A 17278-nucleotide genomic window follows, 5' to 3' on the forward strand; every position below is an offset into this window, starting at 1 on the left:
TAAATAATATAATTAAAGTTCGATCAAAAGATTGGTATAAAAAAATCAAGAGTCATGGGTTTGAGCTACAGGAGTGTAATGTTGGGAAGGATTGTCGGGTGATGACTTTACTGCTCTTAATAAAAAATGATGGGTCGCCTTATGATACCTCTTAAAACCAGCAATGGACATTAATTAATTTTTGGATGGCATCATCAAAATCCAATCCAAAAAATAGGACCCAAGTTGGGTACAAAGCAATGGATTGGATATTGATTAGTTTTTAAATGAAATTGTCAAAACCTAATGTAATATCTCATATTTGATACAGGAAAAGGTTGTTGGCATTATATATATGTGTGTGTATAAGAGCTCATTTTAATCATGTAAACTCGTTTTAAAGTTGTGAAGATCTTTGAACTAAGAACGGATAATGATTGGGAGCAAATCATTACAAATAATATCATATTCAATCCCTGATTCTTGTATAAGAGTTTATTTTGTCCTACAAAATTTATTTGTTTATTCAAGCCCACGATTCTATAAGATACAAAGAAAACATTATCTCTATATGACAGTGATTATGATATCTCGTATTGAATACGGAAAACGCTTGTATGGATTCCTCTTAACCATATAGGCGCATTTAAAGTTATGAGGGTCCTCTTGGTCCTAGAGTGGATAATATCCACACAACCCTTGAGCCTAAGGTGAATAATATCTACATGACTCTTTGATATATGTACAGAATAAAGTTTGTAGACTTTTTCCTTCTTGAATATCCTTATTAGATCACTAACTATCCCTCGTTTACATATTTATTATTTAACCATATCAATCATTAAGAAATTTTATAAAACATATTCTTTTAATTTATTTAAGCCTTGTTTGACAAGATATCATTATATGCATATTTTATGATATCGTTACAAACCATCATAAAATTTAATTTCAAATGGAATATGTTATACCATACTTACATTTAATTTATTCAAGAAATAAAAATAAAATAAAAGACATATTGTATTTTAATATCCAATAAAAATTATATTGCATCTTAATATTTACCATTAGAAAAAAGAATGAAATCTCTTATAATACTTAGTATCATTTGAAAATCATTCTACGATTTATTGTTTAGCAAGTAGTTTTTTTATTTCTTTGTTTGTAATATTCATGGTTAAGATATGTAGAATTTATAAATAAAAAAATATTATATTAAATAATACTCATAGTATTGTTATTTTATTATTGTATTTTATAGATATATATATTTTTAATTATTTTCTATTTCCAACTATAACTATATTTAATATTTTTTTCATTGTATCCTTTTGGACATTTAGTAAGTAGTTTTTTATACTTAAAATTTATAAATAAAAAATATTATATTATGTTATTAAATATACAAAATTATTTTGTATATATTAAATGTTACATAACTTTATATTTTAATATTTTTAATTGTTTTTTCAAAGTGCAAATTTAATTCCCTAATCATATTTTTTTTTTTGTTATGTAAAATAAGTGATATAAAAAAAATAAATAAATAAAATTAATGAAAATAATAAATTTATAATTTATGTGAGACTGTGATGAAGTCTCGCTCTTGTAGAAGTTGTATTTATCTTGAATATTCGAAATAAATATTGACTCAATTAGATCAAAGAAGATTCAACAAAAACAACATTAAAATAAATTAAACTTAGATTAAATAAACTCAACATTAATGGTATTAATCAAATTCAAACCATTACAAAAATAAATCATAAATAAATAAAATAGAAAAACAATTCAAAATTACTCCCAATTCAATATTCACACACCCTTCAACAATTAATGTAATATATAATAATTTTGTATATAGAAAAAATTATTATTGAAAACTCTATTCTCTGAATGTACAATTAAAAGAAAAAAATTATCAATTAACTACTAGTTATGATCGTAATAGTTTTTATAAATGGAATATAGATGGTATGAGTGAACATTAAATAATCAATTTATTTCATGAAATGATGATGATTATTAATGCCTATAAAATCAAAACTAATAATTATGATTTTCATGTTGTCGATGCCTCGGGGTTTACCAATTTGCTTAAAGGATGATGATGATAGATAATACATATTAAATGCACAAAAGGCAATAGTAAACTAAGAAGTAACACCGGTTCAAACTTATTAAGAATATTCTATTAATATTCTAATATTTGCAACAATAAAACATTTTATAGGAGATTCAGTTTATTTTCAATAAATAATTTTAAAATTTTTCAATGTCTAAAACTTCAAAATGAGTTCTTATGGGAATCAATGAATCCTTTCTAGAATATAAAGTTGATGAAAGATAAGGGGAGATATTTATATTCAAGAACGAAGAACTTTTGTAGGTATCATTAGTAAAGTGCTCAATAATTAATATGGACAAGAAATATTACCTTGGACAATAGTGTGTTACAACACTTCGGACACTACCAATTACATTTTTTTACATGCATTGTACCAATAAATGATCACCATTAAACCAATGGAAGTCACCATAATAACTCATCACCGTAAACAATAATCAATACACTAAAAAGGTACTAAAATAAGAAAAAGAATGTTTTGTTTCAACTTGAAAAAATACGAAAGAAAACCATATATAATTAAAATTAATTATAAGACGGAAAATAAGTGAAATTAGTATGAAATAACATAAAATAATTTATTAAATTTAATTTAATTTTTAAGTTTTATTTTTCTTCATTTTTTATTTTTTTACATTTTTTTTCTTTCCCTTACATTTTTCGATGCATTTAATAGGAACAAAGATATAAATTTTCAAATTTTGGTCCACACTTTTTTAATAATTTCTCAATTTTTTGTCTAAAATATTCCATATCAAAGGTTTATGAGTGCTCAAAAGGGCTTTGTTCCACTAAATTCTCAAATTTCTTTCTAAATTTGCCAATTGGATTCATCAAATAGAAAAGGTTTGTTTTTTATTTTATATATATATTTTTAATTTTACATGTTTTTAAACTACATAAAAATTATTAATTCATGTAAAATGGAATGATAAATAAGATTAAAAAAAAAATGATATAAGGTGGATAAAATTGATAATATTTGCATGTGAGAACTATAATTTTAGGAGTAAAATATTTTTTTCTAAGTAAATCCCAAATTATTTCTATAATTGTCAATTATATATATATATATATATATTTTTTTTTTTCAAGACGTTGCCAAATTATCAGGCTAGTTGAAAAAAGTGGAGGGAAATATCAGCCGGCTGATTCTCTCCTAATCCACCAGCCAAACAACCCGAGCTGCCTCTCCACTGTTTTTCTCTCAAACCAAACAGGTCTGTTGATTTTTCTCAGCATCATACCGCGAATGGAGAACCGAGGGAGGAAGAAGAGAAGATTACAGAGAACAAAGAGCAATCGAGAATGGTGTTCTTCAAGCCTCGATGCCAACACCATTTTCGCTCTCATGCTCGCAGCGATTTGTAACTCGAACGAACCCTACTCTGAATCCGTAATAAAGAGATGCTTAAACTCACTGCACCTCTCTCTAATCCCGAACTCCCAAAACGCTGCGTTTGGTCTCCACCAAACCCTACCTATCCCCATCCTCTCATTGCTTCCAATCCTTCTGAACTCCAAGTAATTCACCCCTTTGTCTCCGTAGAATTCAACGATGTTTAATTCAGCTTATTTATTGATTTTTTTCTTGGATTTTCCTTGCAGATGTGATGAAATTGTGAGTAGGAGCACCGAGATTGCGGGGGCGGCTTCGATTTTTTCGTTTGAGATGAATGAACAGATTGCTTTGGATGGTGAAATTGTGAAGGGTTTGATATTGGCTGTCGGAGCTTCAAATAAGATGGTTTCGGTGGCTGCTTGTAATGCTGTGTTGGATCTGAGTACCACGTCGATTGGGCGAGAACGGCTGCTGGAGTTTTCGGCACTGGAGCATCTTATGTGAGTAATTTTATCCGTGCTATTTCAATGGACCTTTTCTTTTTCTTTTTCTTTTTGAAAATTTCATGATTGCCTCACAGTTATGCCTCGTTTTGTTAACCTCCTGCGTGAGTGATGGTATCTGAACTCAGTCTTATGAACAAACAATGAATCCCGAATGGTGATTGTTGAGTTTGGTTAAAATTTTTGAGCTAGGGGTTGGGTTTCTGGTGGGGAATGGTATAGCGTTATGGGAGAGTTCCCTCATCTCTTTGTGGTGGACAAAAAAGTTTGATAAAAGCCAATGTAGGTGGGTGGGGTAGTTTTTGAGCTAGAGGTTGGGTTTCGGGTGGGGAATGGTATAGTGTTATGGAAGAGTCCCCTCATCATTTTTGGGACAAAAAAGTTTGTGAGGGAAGCCAGTGTGAGGTGGGTGGGGTAGTTTTTGAAACGGGAAGTTGATGTTATTAGGAATTTTTGTGATTGGGAGTTGAAGAGTGTTTTGTGTTCCTCTTAAAAGCTTTATTCCACAAAAGCTTCAATATGAGTGGGATTCACTATGGTGTGTGTGATGGCAATATTGTTTTTTTCTAAGTTCATTTTGATACATCACTTGATAGGTGAGTGAAAAATTTTCTAGTTGGAAATGTGTGGTGTCTAAAATTCCCTTGTGTAATGTGCAAGAATGTGACAAAGGATGTGGGGGCACCAAGTTGCTTTGGACTTGTGGGCTGTGCTATTCTCTTGTACTAGCATCTCTATACCTAGGTTCATGCAAGGTCAGCTTTTCGGCTCAAGGTAGAGTATAAGAGCTGGGAAGGAGGGGACATTAACAAAGGGAAAAGTATTCAACATACGGATTTAAGATATTTAGAAGAAAAAAAAAATTACGACTTTCAACAAAGTGGAGATGGCATTGGCAAATTAAAAAAACTCTCTGTGAATTAAGAGTCTTATTTAGGAGAGTAAAATGGAGCATTTGGAGCTAAGGTCCTCTTTTGTAAACCTTTTAGGCTCTCTTAGGTTGTGATTTTCTTTTTAGTTGCATACTTTGCATGTATAAGGGTTGTTCTTCTTATTCTTGTTCAATTGTTTGCAATTAAAAGGCTATCTTAGACAAAGGCAAATAGTTGTATAATACTGTTATTTCCAACTAGTAAAGCAAAACACACACAAACTCACACCAAGAATATGTATATATATATATAGAAGGATGAAACTTTTCAATATTTTTTTTTTGTCAAAAAGAACTTTTCTGACCTTTTCTCCACAACCAAACAGCACATCATGTCATTTGCAAGGCACATAAACTACATGGAGATATCTTTGGTGTTGTCCTTGACATGCTTAAAAAAAATTATGCAATGTTTATCCATCAAAGGTTTTTGGTACCTCTGTTGGTTGAGTTTTTATCTTATGGTTGTTTTATGAGAAAACTGCAGGAAAAAGAGGAAATAAGTGTACATTTGGTTTTACGTAAATTGAAAAACTATCTTAAACAAAGGCAAATGGTTATATTGCATTGGGGCCGTGGCAGTTGTTAATTGAACATAAATTGCACACATCAATTAAAAAGGGTCCAAAACCCCATATGGTTGGTTAGGTAGTGCTCACTAAGAGACAGAACAGAAAGTTCCCTTATTAATTCGAATTTTTTGTTATGCTAATAGGAGAAACAAGTGGTTGAACTACGCATGGCTGCTCAATTCGATTTAGAGTAGTCCTAACGGCCTGAAGATTTGCTGCATTTGCAGTGTTTATGAATTACAGGAGTTGCATAAATAAAACAGATGGATAAGAGTAGCGAATGTGAATGGATTTGGGGTAATCCCGAGATTAAGGATTAAGGGAGGGAAGGCCTGAAAGCCTTCCTCCTCAGCATTCTGTTTCCTTTCTATGTATAGGTGGATGTCAACTTTGTGCTTCTTTAAGAGTATGGATTTTGTCAGACATAGTTCTTGCACAATCATTTTAACTTTTTCTGTATGTGCATTTTTCTTTTATATAATAATGATATAGGTGTTTATGCTGAGAAATGTCAAATTGAGCTGTAATTGTGTCTGTGGATGTGTCTGGTCCACATGCATGAAAAGGCTAAAAGAGGAGTACTCTTTCTCTGTAGGTTGAGGTTGCTTTCAGTAGGAAAATTAATGATGAATTTAGGACAGAAATCACAATATATTATAAAGATGATTAAATCAAGTGGCTATATGGTAACATCATAACGCAGGCACCTGTCATCAGCTGTGGTTATTTACCTATGGTTTTTATTCTGGGATTGACTTATGTCAAAATTACTCTAGTTGCAGAAATTTAGCTTTTAAGAAATATATAATTACCTTTACATGAGAGAAATCCTTGGGGAAGAGAGGATATAGATTTCATTATTTGTTGGATGTTACCAATGGTTCTTACCTATTTATTTATTTGTTTGTTTGTTTGTTTTGGTGAGCTAGCATGGCCAAACATGCAAAAAGCACTTGTACGTTTACATCAAAAGATATAAAGATTAAAATTTTCAATATGTTTTTTATCTTTTTGAGGGCAACAAAAAATCATTAGAGGCTATTTGCTACGTGTTTATTGTTCGTCCTCTTTCAGCCTGATTGCTTGATTGGAACAATTGTTTGCTACTTCAAGAGATTAAGTGGGAAGACTGGTTGATTGGTTACCTCCTTGGTGGGTTTAGTAAAGTCATTTTGATAGTTGTTGTTTGGTAACCAAGGACAGTTTGCCTCTTATAGAGATCATTGTGGTATAATGTTAAAGACTTATTTTAAGCTGGCCGGGGAGGGTTTTGCTAGTGAGGTATAGTTACAAGCTTTGTTGGAGGGTTTACTGCAAGGCAAGCCTTGTGTCTTTCTAATCTAAGCTAGAGGGAGATTTTGTTGTGGTTATTTCTTGAGTGTCTAACTAGGAGATAAACTCATGGAAGTTCAATAGTTGGCTTCACAAAAAATATAAATATTGCTAGAAAGTTGGGATGCTCTTTCTCTGGGGTTCCAAAGTTAGCTAATCAAGCTTTGGTTAGCCAAGCAAGGAGCAAAGCAGCTGGTTGCTTTAGTTGGTGACCTTTTGCCTCCCTGAGTGCAGAGGGCAGTTTTAGCATGAGTATATTGCCTTTTCAGACTTCAGTTTGTGCATATTGTTTTGTTTTTTTGTGAAATAGTACACTTTTCTACTTATCTTGGTCAATATAAAATTTTTCTTGTAACTCATTTATACATATATGATATATAATATTAATTCTTGAGGCTGATGAAGACGGGCTCGTAATTTGTTCAAATTAAAGACTAGCAATTGCAGAGATTTTCCAAATATGCTACTTTATTTCTCCACTGGGACAGAAAAAGGATCTCTAATCTGTTTGTGATGAATTTTCCTGAAAACCTTTCCTAGATGGACTATTTTTCTTATATGATAATGTTTACCATCATATATCCATTGCAAATTTTTAGTAAATATTGTTCTGTTTCTTTTTATTTATTTTTTTGAGAAGGATATATTTTTACTTAACTTGGCTTAACATCCATTAGGTTTAAATACCTTCAGGTTCCTGAATCTTCAAAAAGATTGGTCTCCATATGCTCCTTGGACAAGGGAGGTAATATCTGCCTGAGAATAGGGGTTAAGGAAGATGATCTTGTAGTATTACTTCTTAATGCAGCAATAACTCTCATTAATACTTATGACATTGACCAACTAGAGAACATGCCAAGGAAGCTGTCTGAAGCTTTCTCCGTCTATTTGAAAGAGCTTTGGGTAAAAGTACATAATCAAATGTTACTTCGAAACACTGTGAAATTTGGCCAAGATGAGCATTTTAATTTAAGCAGCATCAGAACAAATAATCTGGCAGAAAGCATCTTTAGGCTCTCCATTAATGCTGGTCACCTTACAACACCTTTCCCATTTGAGGTGGTTAAAAAAAGCATCTTTGGTACAAGGGAATCTAGTTTTGAAAATTTCATATTAAACCACTGGGAGGTATCGCCTTTACTCGTAAGGAGCCTCTCAAAGGGTTTAAATGAGCAGGATGATGTTTTCAGTTCATTTATACAGTATCTTAACTTAAAAAAAACTGTTTCTTCCTTTGTTTTGCCTCTCCTTCAAGGTCTGGTTTCCTGTTTGCCAATTGATTCAGATGAGTTAAACATCCTTAATTTTCTAAAGACGGTGAGGAATGAATTGGGTTGTCTTATAATCTACGGGCAAGACATAAGGGTTCTAAGAACGATGGGGCATTTGAAAGAGGAGGTGCATTTCTTTCAGGAGAGTTCAGAGCCATGCATCAAGGCTCCTCATTTTTTATATATTGATGATATTTTGAAATGTGAAGATGCATATAATAAGGGTTATACAATTGCGTTACGTGGAATGGAGTTCCGGTTTGAGAGTATTGCTGCTATTGCAGATGGGTTAGCATCTCTGTTTGGTCAACCATCAGTAGGTGTCAATTTATATTTGACACCTCCTGATTCTCAGGGTTTGGCTCGCCATTATGATGACCACTGTGTGTTTGTATGCCAACTTTTTGGTACTAAGCAGTGGACGATTGTTTCTCAGCCGATTGTTTCATTACCTCGTCTGTATGAACCTCTTGATAGCTTACACAGTTCAAAGATTGGGAATTCAATGGCTGGGCGCACACAGTTTTTGTTGAGGGAAGGTGATATTTTATATATTCCAAGAGGTTTTCCTCATGAGGCATGTACTGTTGCTGAAAGTGGTGGCCCTGATGAGACAACTGGGTTCTCTTTGCATCTGACACTTGCTATTGAGGTTGAGCCTCCATTTGAGTAAGTACCATTTGCATTAGTTTTCACTTGGTTCTGCTGAATGGAATGATGTTTATGACTCATTTTTTGTGCTCATGTGAAAGAGTATGGCTAGTAGGCTTTATTTTATTGTTTAATTTCAATATTTTATTTTATGACCATATGCTTTTGGGGTAAATTTTGGATGAAATTTTGCCAAGTTGAAATTTTGGTAATCTATGTAAATCCATGTGCCATCCCTAAAAAAAAATGTCACCAGAAATGAAGTTCAGAAGTCCTGATGCTGAATAAATGATAAACATTACGATAATTAAAACTGTTACTTTCACTTTAATTAGTAATGTTTTTAGCCGTATTATTTATAATCCAATCTTCAGTTTCGTCAATATTTCAATAGGATCAGGATTGTCCATTCATTTACTTAGCCTATACCTACATTCTAACTTCTCTTAGATAATATCTAATTTAACCACCATTCTCTATAGAGCTTTCTTGCCTCCTATTTACCTTAAAATACAATAGGTGAAGAGTCATTTGATGAATAATCATCTGAATAGTTTGTGCCTTGCTAAAATAAGCATATAGATCCAATAAGTAAAATTATTAACTAATAGCAAGAGGTGAAACAATGTATAACAACTTATCCAAGAAATATTAAGTATTGGGAAGGACTAATTAATTTATGGGTTACAATGGTGCCCTCAGAACTATGACCCTTGTCCTAGTTTGGTCCTTGAACAAAAAAAAAAAAAAGTGTCATAACAACCCCAACTCCCCCCTTCCCTCCCTGGATATGCATCTACAGTTCTTTCATCAGTCTAATGTGAAGTCAATGGATGGATATGTACACGTGGCTTTCTCTTGATCACATGTACTTAAATTTTCTCCTCTTCTCTCTTCTGCAACCCAAATTCTCTCGCCCCCTCTTCCCTCCTCTCCACCTTTCTAATCCCTTATCTCTCCATAATTCTTGAAAATTTCCTCAAGAAACATAATTCCTGAGAAACAAACATTTTGTTGGTTGCTCAATGCATCGAGGCACCAGGTTTTCAATTGCCCTCATGGCTGACTAGGGACATGAAAAACAAAACTCCAAATAAAACGAACAAATAGAAACCCATTAGCTCTACTCTTCATCCCAAAAATGGAAAGACGAGAATTTAGTGAACTAGAAGCTGGCAAGGAGGGATGGCTTGTCAAAACCTTAGCCTTGTTTGCGCCTTGGACATCCATTCTCAGGTCTTGCCTATTGATCCTTGGTTAGTCCAACTATGGCAATCCTTACAATTCTCAGTTCAAGATCAGACATAGTTTTCTCAGATTAAGGCCAAATGGATTACTGTTGTTGAGTAGTTTGTTTTTTTAATGAGATTTGGCTTCTCACAGATGGGACTTCTAGTGAGTATTTGATGTTTTATTCATTGGGTGTTGATTTAATTCGAAAGCTGTGCGAATTGGGTGGGTTCTGTATTTTCCTTTTTTTTTTTTGGGTGTGTGTTTTTGCTTTGTAAGAAAGGGTGGGAAAAGGGAAGAATTTGGAATTTTGAAGGTGGGTTTGATAGTGGAGCTTCAGATTTGGATTTAATTTGTGGGGGGTATTTTATGCTATTTTTTGTTTGGTTAGAAATGTAAATTGATGATGGGTTCATGGGTATTTGGGATATGATTTTGTTATTTTTGTTTGTTGTTTGTTTGGTTTTGGAGAAAAGTTTGGACTAGAGAAAACTGAAAATTTGAATTGCAGTTGCAAATTAGGTTTCTTTGATGCTCCGCTTGGTTGAAAAGAGAATGCAAGAAAAATAATTAATTGGGAGAGAGATCAAAGTTTGGGGGCACTATTCCCTTAATTTATAATATCAACAATATTTTGCTGGTATTACTAGATATGGAGGGTTTCACAATACAAAATGATTAATCATAGATGATTTATCTTTTGTTCAAAATATTTTTGATATTTCAGTGGTATGTTGAGATTTTCTGCATTTTCATGGCTTCTTCTAACAACCTTTTTGAAATAAATTCATGAAATATCTCCGCTATATCATTGAAAATTCCACAATTCCTCTCCATGTTGTTGTATTGATTTGTTTTATGTTTCTCTTCCTATACCTCATGTACAATTATTTACATTTTAAGAAATGAAAATTTTAGGATACTTCAGCATTCAAAAATATGGTTCATCAATATAAAACTTGTACGTATGCTTGTGAATGCACACAGTTTTGACCCTACATGCTATGCATCTATCCTTGTCATCTATGACACTTTTGATATTGTTTTCACTCCAAATAATGCATTGTCATGTGCCTCAACAATTTCTGAAGCTTCATTTCAAAATTTTATATTTTGGCTGTGATTTCTGTTGTATCTTTGAAAAACTCCATCACTGATATTTAGAGCTAGTTATATATTTAGACAGTCAATATTTTGATCCTTAGTTATTAGTAATAGAATTGTGTGATACAAGATGTGTGATACAATACATTTCACATTAAAAATGTTAATATGTACCACATCTTGGCTGTTTTTTTTTTATCAAACACATCTTGACTATGTTGTGCAATACAAACACTAAATACAATAGAATGCTCCTTATGAAGTTGAGCAATTTGTGGTGGTTTTGAAGGAAAATCAATTTTAATTTTTTTTCTTCTAAAAGAAGACCAATATGTTATTGTGTAGAAGGAAAAAGAAATTATTTGGGGCTCTTTTTCACATTGTTTCCTCTCCTCTTAGAGAAAGAATACACTTCCCTCTCTATGATGCTTTAGAAATGAAGTATTATTATTTAAAAAATAAGTAAAAATAAATAGAGAATGTGTAATTTTTTTTTACAGTTTGTTTAATGTGGAGCTGCCATGGAGTTGTCGGTAGTGTATGCAGAGGTGAATTGTCAAGATAACAACTTGACTTTATAGCAGTGTCACAGTCCTTCATAATGAGGTGATATGACTGGGCCAGGATAATCAGCTTGAGAGATGAATTGTCAAGATAACAACTTGACTTTATAGCAGTGTTGTAGTCCATCATAATGAGGTGACCCGACTAGGCCAGGAAAATCAGCTTGAGTGGTGAATGTGACAGCTGAGGGAGGGATGCTCAAGGGAAGCAATAGCTGCTTAGTAATATGTTGTTCTTTAGACTATTTTTTAAGTCTCTAGTGTTCCTGGTTTCAAGAGTCATGAAAAGCTTTCTGGTTCGTCTTGGTTTTGGAATAGTTCTTTAGATTTTTCAGGGTTCTCAATAGAGGCTCTGGATCTCTTTTATTAATAATTTCACTTGAGGTTTCCCAAAAGACTCAAAGGTTTTCATACTCTTTACCTGAAGTAAGTTTATTTATAGAGAAGATGGATATATCTTTCAGGATTGGTAATTACCTTTATGATGGAATATTGCCTCAAAATTCATAGGTGACTAATGGGTACACAAAACATGTCGAAGTTACAATTTGTAACATTGGGCACATGTGACAATGTGATTCATTCTTTAATTCCCCTTGCAAGATAGTGGCTTGCTACAGTTATGAGATACAATAAGCAACTAATTAGGTTAGCCCTTGCTTAGGGCCTTGCATTGCATCCAGGTGGTTTCACGCATCAGGGTGCATAAAAGATAAGGAAGTTTTTAACCATTTAACTAAATATTTCATGCATAAAGTAAGCCACAGTGCCCCACTTCAGTAGGTTTTGTTGGTCAAATTTGCCCAGGCATTTTTTTATGTTATATGTTTGTTTCCCCTTGCAATGTGTCACCTAACCATTGGCACATTTCACATACTCAATGGCACATGGTTGTGTACTGGCTTAACTATTACTGATAAGAAAAAGTTGGCTAACTATTAGTGTATTGCCTTATTATTGGCCTTGCAACATCACCAAAGATGAAACTTTACAAACTTGGATTTTGTAAGTTGGAAATTGGAACCTAAATTCCATGCCTTTGAATGAGCTAAGCCTTTTGGTGTGATCATATCTGCTAAAGAAAACCAAGGTAGGTAATTTCAATTGCTTCAGACTTGTGTTACGGATAATGACACATGTTTGTGTCTAGATAGAGTTGGTTAAAAAACTTGTGTACTTAAATAACTTGTTAGTTCATGTTACACATGCCCCCCCTAGTTGGTTAAAAAACTTGTGTACTTAAATAACCTGTTAATTCATGTTACACACATTGTTTATCTTCCAGAGCATATTTCATGTAAGGAAAAAAGATTATTTGACATTTGATTTTCACTGACATGAAGATTTCTTGTCATGGATTTCATTTTCTAGGTTCTTGATTTTTTTTTTTTTTTCATTTTTCATTTTTTTTTATAGGATTTTCCGTATATCTAATTTTTTTTGTATCATGTGTATTCATTGAAGATTATATGCATTGTGATCTCTGTGGAAATACATGTTTAGGTACTTGGTACTTTATTCTACTTTGAAACAACTATGGTATTAAGTTGTTTTATTGAGACAAAATGACTGCAGAGGTTTTAAAGAGTATTTTATCTAGGTATTTTTCCTTCAATAGATAAACAATATATAAAATTTCCCTTATTTAATATGTTCTTGTGGGTCGTTCTTGATGGTGCACTGTGCACTTGTTATGCAAAATGACCAATCAATGAGATACTGTATATAGGTCAAGTCCTACTTAATGCATCACTATCAAGTCAGATCCAAACTGCTCCCTTTGACTGATAAGTGCTGCATGGGCCATTTCTCCATTAAAAATGAAAACTTGATGTTTCATTTGTATGATAATTCAGTGTATGGGGTTTGTATCTCTGTAACACATGGGAGTGGCCCATGAATTGCAACCTAAATGGATAACAAAATGAGCCACCTATAACATCAAGATGTCTTTTGACATTTTATAATGTTAAACCTTTATATTACCTAGACTCCTTCTCCCTACCTCTATTCTACTGTTCATGCAGGGATAAAAGCACATCATGCATTATCGTCAGATATTGTATGTCATGTTGTGGTCAAAATTATGGATGTGAAAAATTGTTATTGCTGGTATTCTTGAAAAAGATTTCATAGTTTTCAACCTTAGGCCATTTGCCATTAAGATCGTACATCTCTCAAATCTCTCTCTCTCTCTCTCTCTCTGCGTGCATGTGTCTGTTTTTGTGGATGTGTATGACTTCCAAATATGGATGTGCATATATTTCATTTCAAGACTTTTTTTTCTTGAATTATGCATAGGACCTTGCTATATAGCTTGCAGAAATTTCTAAGTTGATTGGACTAAGTTTGTCTTAAAAATTAAGAAGTTCAATGCATGTGGACTGACCCATTTTGTTACTAAATTATATATGATATGGACAGGTGTGTCTGTCAGACATGGCCACAAGGTTCTGGACCCAATGTCTCTGGAAAAGATTACTTGTGGACATGTCGCTAAATCTTTCGTACAAATGATGGCACACATTTTAATCATTATACAAAAAATATGAGCACATAATGGTTAACTGTAAGTAGATTGGTTGAAATCATTCAAATTGTGGGGTACCACATTTGGATATAAAGGTAAAGTTATTTGAAAATATCAAAATAATAATAAATTTTGTAGGTCTCCTAATAATAAATCCATTTGCATCTAAAAAGATGGTTATTGCAAGTGAAATTAATCTTTCATTGTGCTTAACACAGTATTATGTGTGTATAATCTCGGATGTTTCAGAAGTTGTAGTGGTCATGATTTATCAAATTCACCTATATATGTCAAGACAGTACATTTTGGTTTTGGGGTCAATTTCAAACATGGTTGAGCTTGGAACGTAATCCTGAAATGCAAAATTTTGCAATTTTAGTGAAATACTGCAGTGTATCTGAAAGTAGAAATCAGTTGGAATCTGAAATATCAATTATTTTGAAGTGGTTAGAAATCAAAATGAAATGTCTTAGATTTCTTTTTGTTTAAATTTAAAACCCTGATGAACTTTAAAACCTGTACCATGTTAGAAGGCTTAAATTCTCACATAGTCATGGCATATTTTAAACAGGTGGGAGGGATTTGCTCATGTTGCACTCCATTGTTGGAACCAGAGCTCGAAATCAATCCACTACACTTCTGTTGATCCTTTGTCTGAAATTCTTAGTGTTATGTCTGTGAACTTGTTACACATTGCGATCAGGCTGATTGGTGATTCTGATCCAACCTTTCGGAAGGCTTGCTTGGTTGCTGCAATTACCTTGCCATCAGATTCCAAATGCTGGCTTGGTTTGAACCAGAGAACCATTTTTATCTATATAATTGATAAGATTTGTAGTGAATCAGGATTCTTGGAAGCCCTCAGGGTCGTAGAAGTTGCTATTCAGAAAAATGAAGATCCCTTTCAACGGTTGAGATGGCTCCAGCTTCTCAATTGGGAGGCAGAAATGATTGAAGAGCATGGTGGGGATTTTCCTTCAGTAGGATTTGAAAAGTTGAGCTCTTTATTTAATCAACACAGAGACAAGGCAGAAGTTGCTTTCATGAACGTGAAGTCCAAATTCTGTTGTGAGGTGGCATTTGAGGATGTAATAGACAGCTATGGGATGGTGCTTGAGAAGTACAAAAAGACCAGAAAGCAATATATGAATGGGATGCTTTCACTACACTGTAAATGACAATGGTTGTGAAGATCCTTTTTTTTGGATTACCTTTTTATTTTTTATCATTCTACATTTTTCCTTTTACCTTTTCCAATAGACAGGTCTTTGTGGGCAGGGATAGACCCTGTTGTATTCAGCATGATGAGATCTGCCATGAGTCACCCAAGGTAGCTACTCCAAAGGGGCAGCCAGTGCTGTGGCAAAGGTTGAGTTCCATAAGATATTCCTCTTCAAAAAAAGCTGTGACAGGTATGTCTATTCTCCTTGCTGAGACCTGTAGTTCTTCAAGCTTCATTTTTATGTTTCTCTTATTATTCTTCTTGTTGCTATTAGGTTGGGTCTATTTCCACCTCATTGTTTGCTTTGTATGCCATTACGTGATACAATATGTCTCATAAAACCAATAAAAAATGCATCTACAGAAGTGGAGAAAAAGTAAACTCTCTTTTATGATTGCTATTGTTGCTGGCAAAAGTTTGGGTTGTGAAGTGAAACCCAGAGAGGAAATTAAGATTGCCGTGAAATTTGAAGCAAAGTATTTCCATCCAAAATATTACTATATGTTATTACATTGTTGTATCTATCGATTAGAAATACCAGACATGTATGAATAAACTCTTCTGTAGGGAAAGCTTATAAAGCATCCTAGGGTTTGGGGTGTTTGGGAGTTGGAGTTGGATGAGTCATAACTCCATGATAATCGATGTGGTAAACAATCTCTTCTAAATTCTTGCTGCTGCTCCTGTGTTCTACTGCAATGGAATCTTCTTGCATTGTAGATGGCTTCATTTCGTCATCAACATCCTGCATTTATCACGCAGCCATATTCAAGAGTTCTTAAATGAGTTAAATAACAGATCAAGCTCAGTTCTGTAACTGAGAAGGTAGAAAAAAGAAAAGAACTTGAAACTTTGAGTCTTAGACTTCTCATTGTTTAACATCCCAGGAAAACAAAAACCTCTCCAGTAGAGCCTCACAGTTATATCGCTCAGTTGAGTTAGGTTTTCTCATTCTTCCTTTTGGGAGGAAACTGAAACAACATAAAATGCGAGAATCAAAGGCTTTTGTTTTTTCTTTTCCCTCAGTTTTCTCAGCAAACAGGGGGAAGGTAAGTAAAAAATGGCCAAAAACAGCCTATGGGGGAGTGATCCAAAGTAGTAGTAATTGAGAGGCAGGGAAGGTTAGAGAAGGGATGGATGAGCTAGAGATTTGTTTCATTTTCACAAACTCACCTGGATCTCTTGGTATTCATTTTTCCGGTTGGAGAATGACATGCTCAATTCTCTCACGTGTCTCCTTCCTGGAAGAAAATTCAAAGAAGATGAAGAAGTTGAAGCAATGGAAGAATGTTGGTGGAGGAGATAAAAAGCAGTTGTAAGGAGACAGAGCAAAAGAATACGTGAGGATTTCATTATCATATGGATGAACGAAAGCAATGTGTTGTTGGGAAAGAAAAAGGAAGTGAAGGTCAAATAAATAGATGAGCATGGGGAGGCAGTGGAAGAGGGAAAGTGAATTATTGATTGATGGATTGGGAAAACATGTCCCGGCCCATGCCTATGATTCTGGTGTCAATATAAATGAGAGAGACCCAGGAAGAGCTGTCCCTACACCTCTTTCTCCTTTGGTTACAGTTTGGGGGCAGGTGGAAGAAAAGAAATGGATTCACGTGCGTGTTCCATGCCAAACAAAACCGCTCACGGTTCATGCAATAATCCATGTTTTGTCATCTTCAACAAGGACCTAAATGTTGTTGTGTCACCCTCATTGTTCTCTTATGTCAATCTTTGGCTCATTCTCTCACTCAATATGTAGTTGCTGCAGGCTGTATTTTTTATTTTTTTTCTTTTCCTTTTTCTTACCCTAGAGCTTGCAACGTGGTTTTCTAGATTTCATTGTGCATATGAATTATCATGTTGGGAACCGATTGTAGATTTGGAGATAGTGTTTAGAAATTTTAGTTATGGCAGTTGTGC

General features: G+C 33.7%; 2 protein-coding genes across 3 annotated transcripts; one reads left to right on the top strand and one right to left on the bottom strand.

Annotated features, from left to right (window-relative positions):
- The first annotated feature begins 3199 nt into the window (after positions 1-3199).
- Positions 3200-16029, top strand: LOC100852762 (uncharacterized). 2 transcript variants are annotated; one of them, XR_002031149.2, is made up of 5 exons: positions 3200-3634; positions 3719-3952; positions 7468-8730; positions 14711-15551; positions 15636-16029. XR_002031149.2 is itself a non-coding variant. In XM_003633169.4 (4 exons), exons 1-4 carry the CDS (start codon positions 3363-3365, stop codon positions 15315-15317), a joined length of 2376 nt encoding a protein of 791 aa, XP_003633217.2. In that variant the 5' UTR covers positions 3200-3362; the 3' UTR covers positions 15318-16029. The 2 variants fall into 2 exon arrangements, 1 of the variants encoding a protein (XP_003633217.2); XM_003633169.4 differs by having other exon boundaries at positions 14711-16029.
- LOC100852603 (uncharacterized) lies at positions 15824-17278 on the bottom strand. The gene is made up of 2 exons (XM_003633156.4): positions 16535-17278; positions 15824-16106 (listed from the first exon to the last, which is right to left on the bottom strand). Exons 1-2 carry the CDS (start codon positions 16718-16720, stop codon positions 15948-15950), a joined length of 345 nt encoding a protein of 114 aa, XP_003633204.2. The 5' UTR covers positions 16721-17278; the 3' UTR covers positions 15824-15947.

This window comes from Vitis vinifera, chromosome 11 (genome assembly GCF_030704535.1).
Source record: "Vitis vinifera cultivar Pinot Noir 40024 chromosome 11, ASM3070453v1".
Taxonomy (NCBI): Eukaryota; Viridiplantae; Streptophyta; class Magnoliopsida; order Vitales; family Vitaceae; genus Vitis; species Vitis vinifera.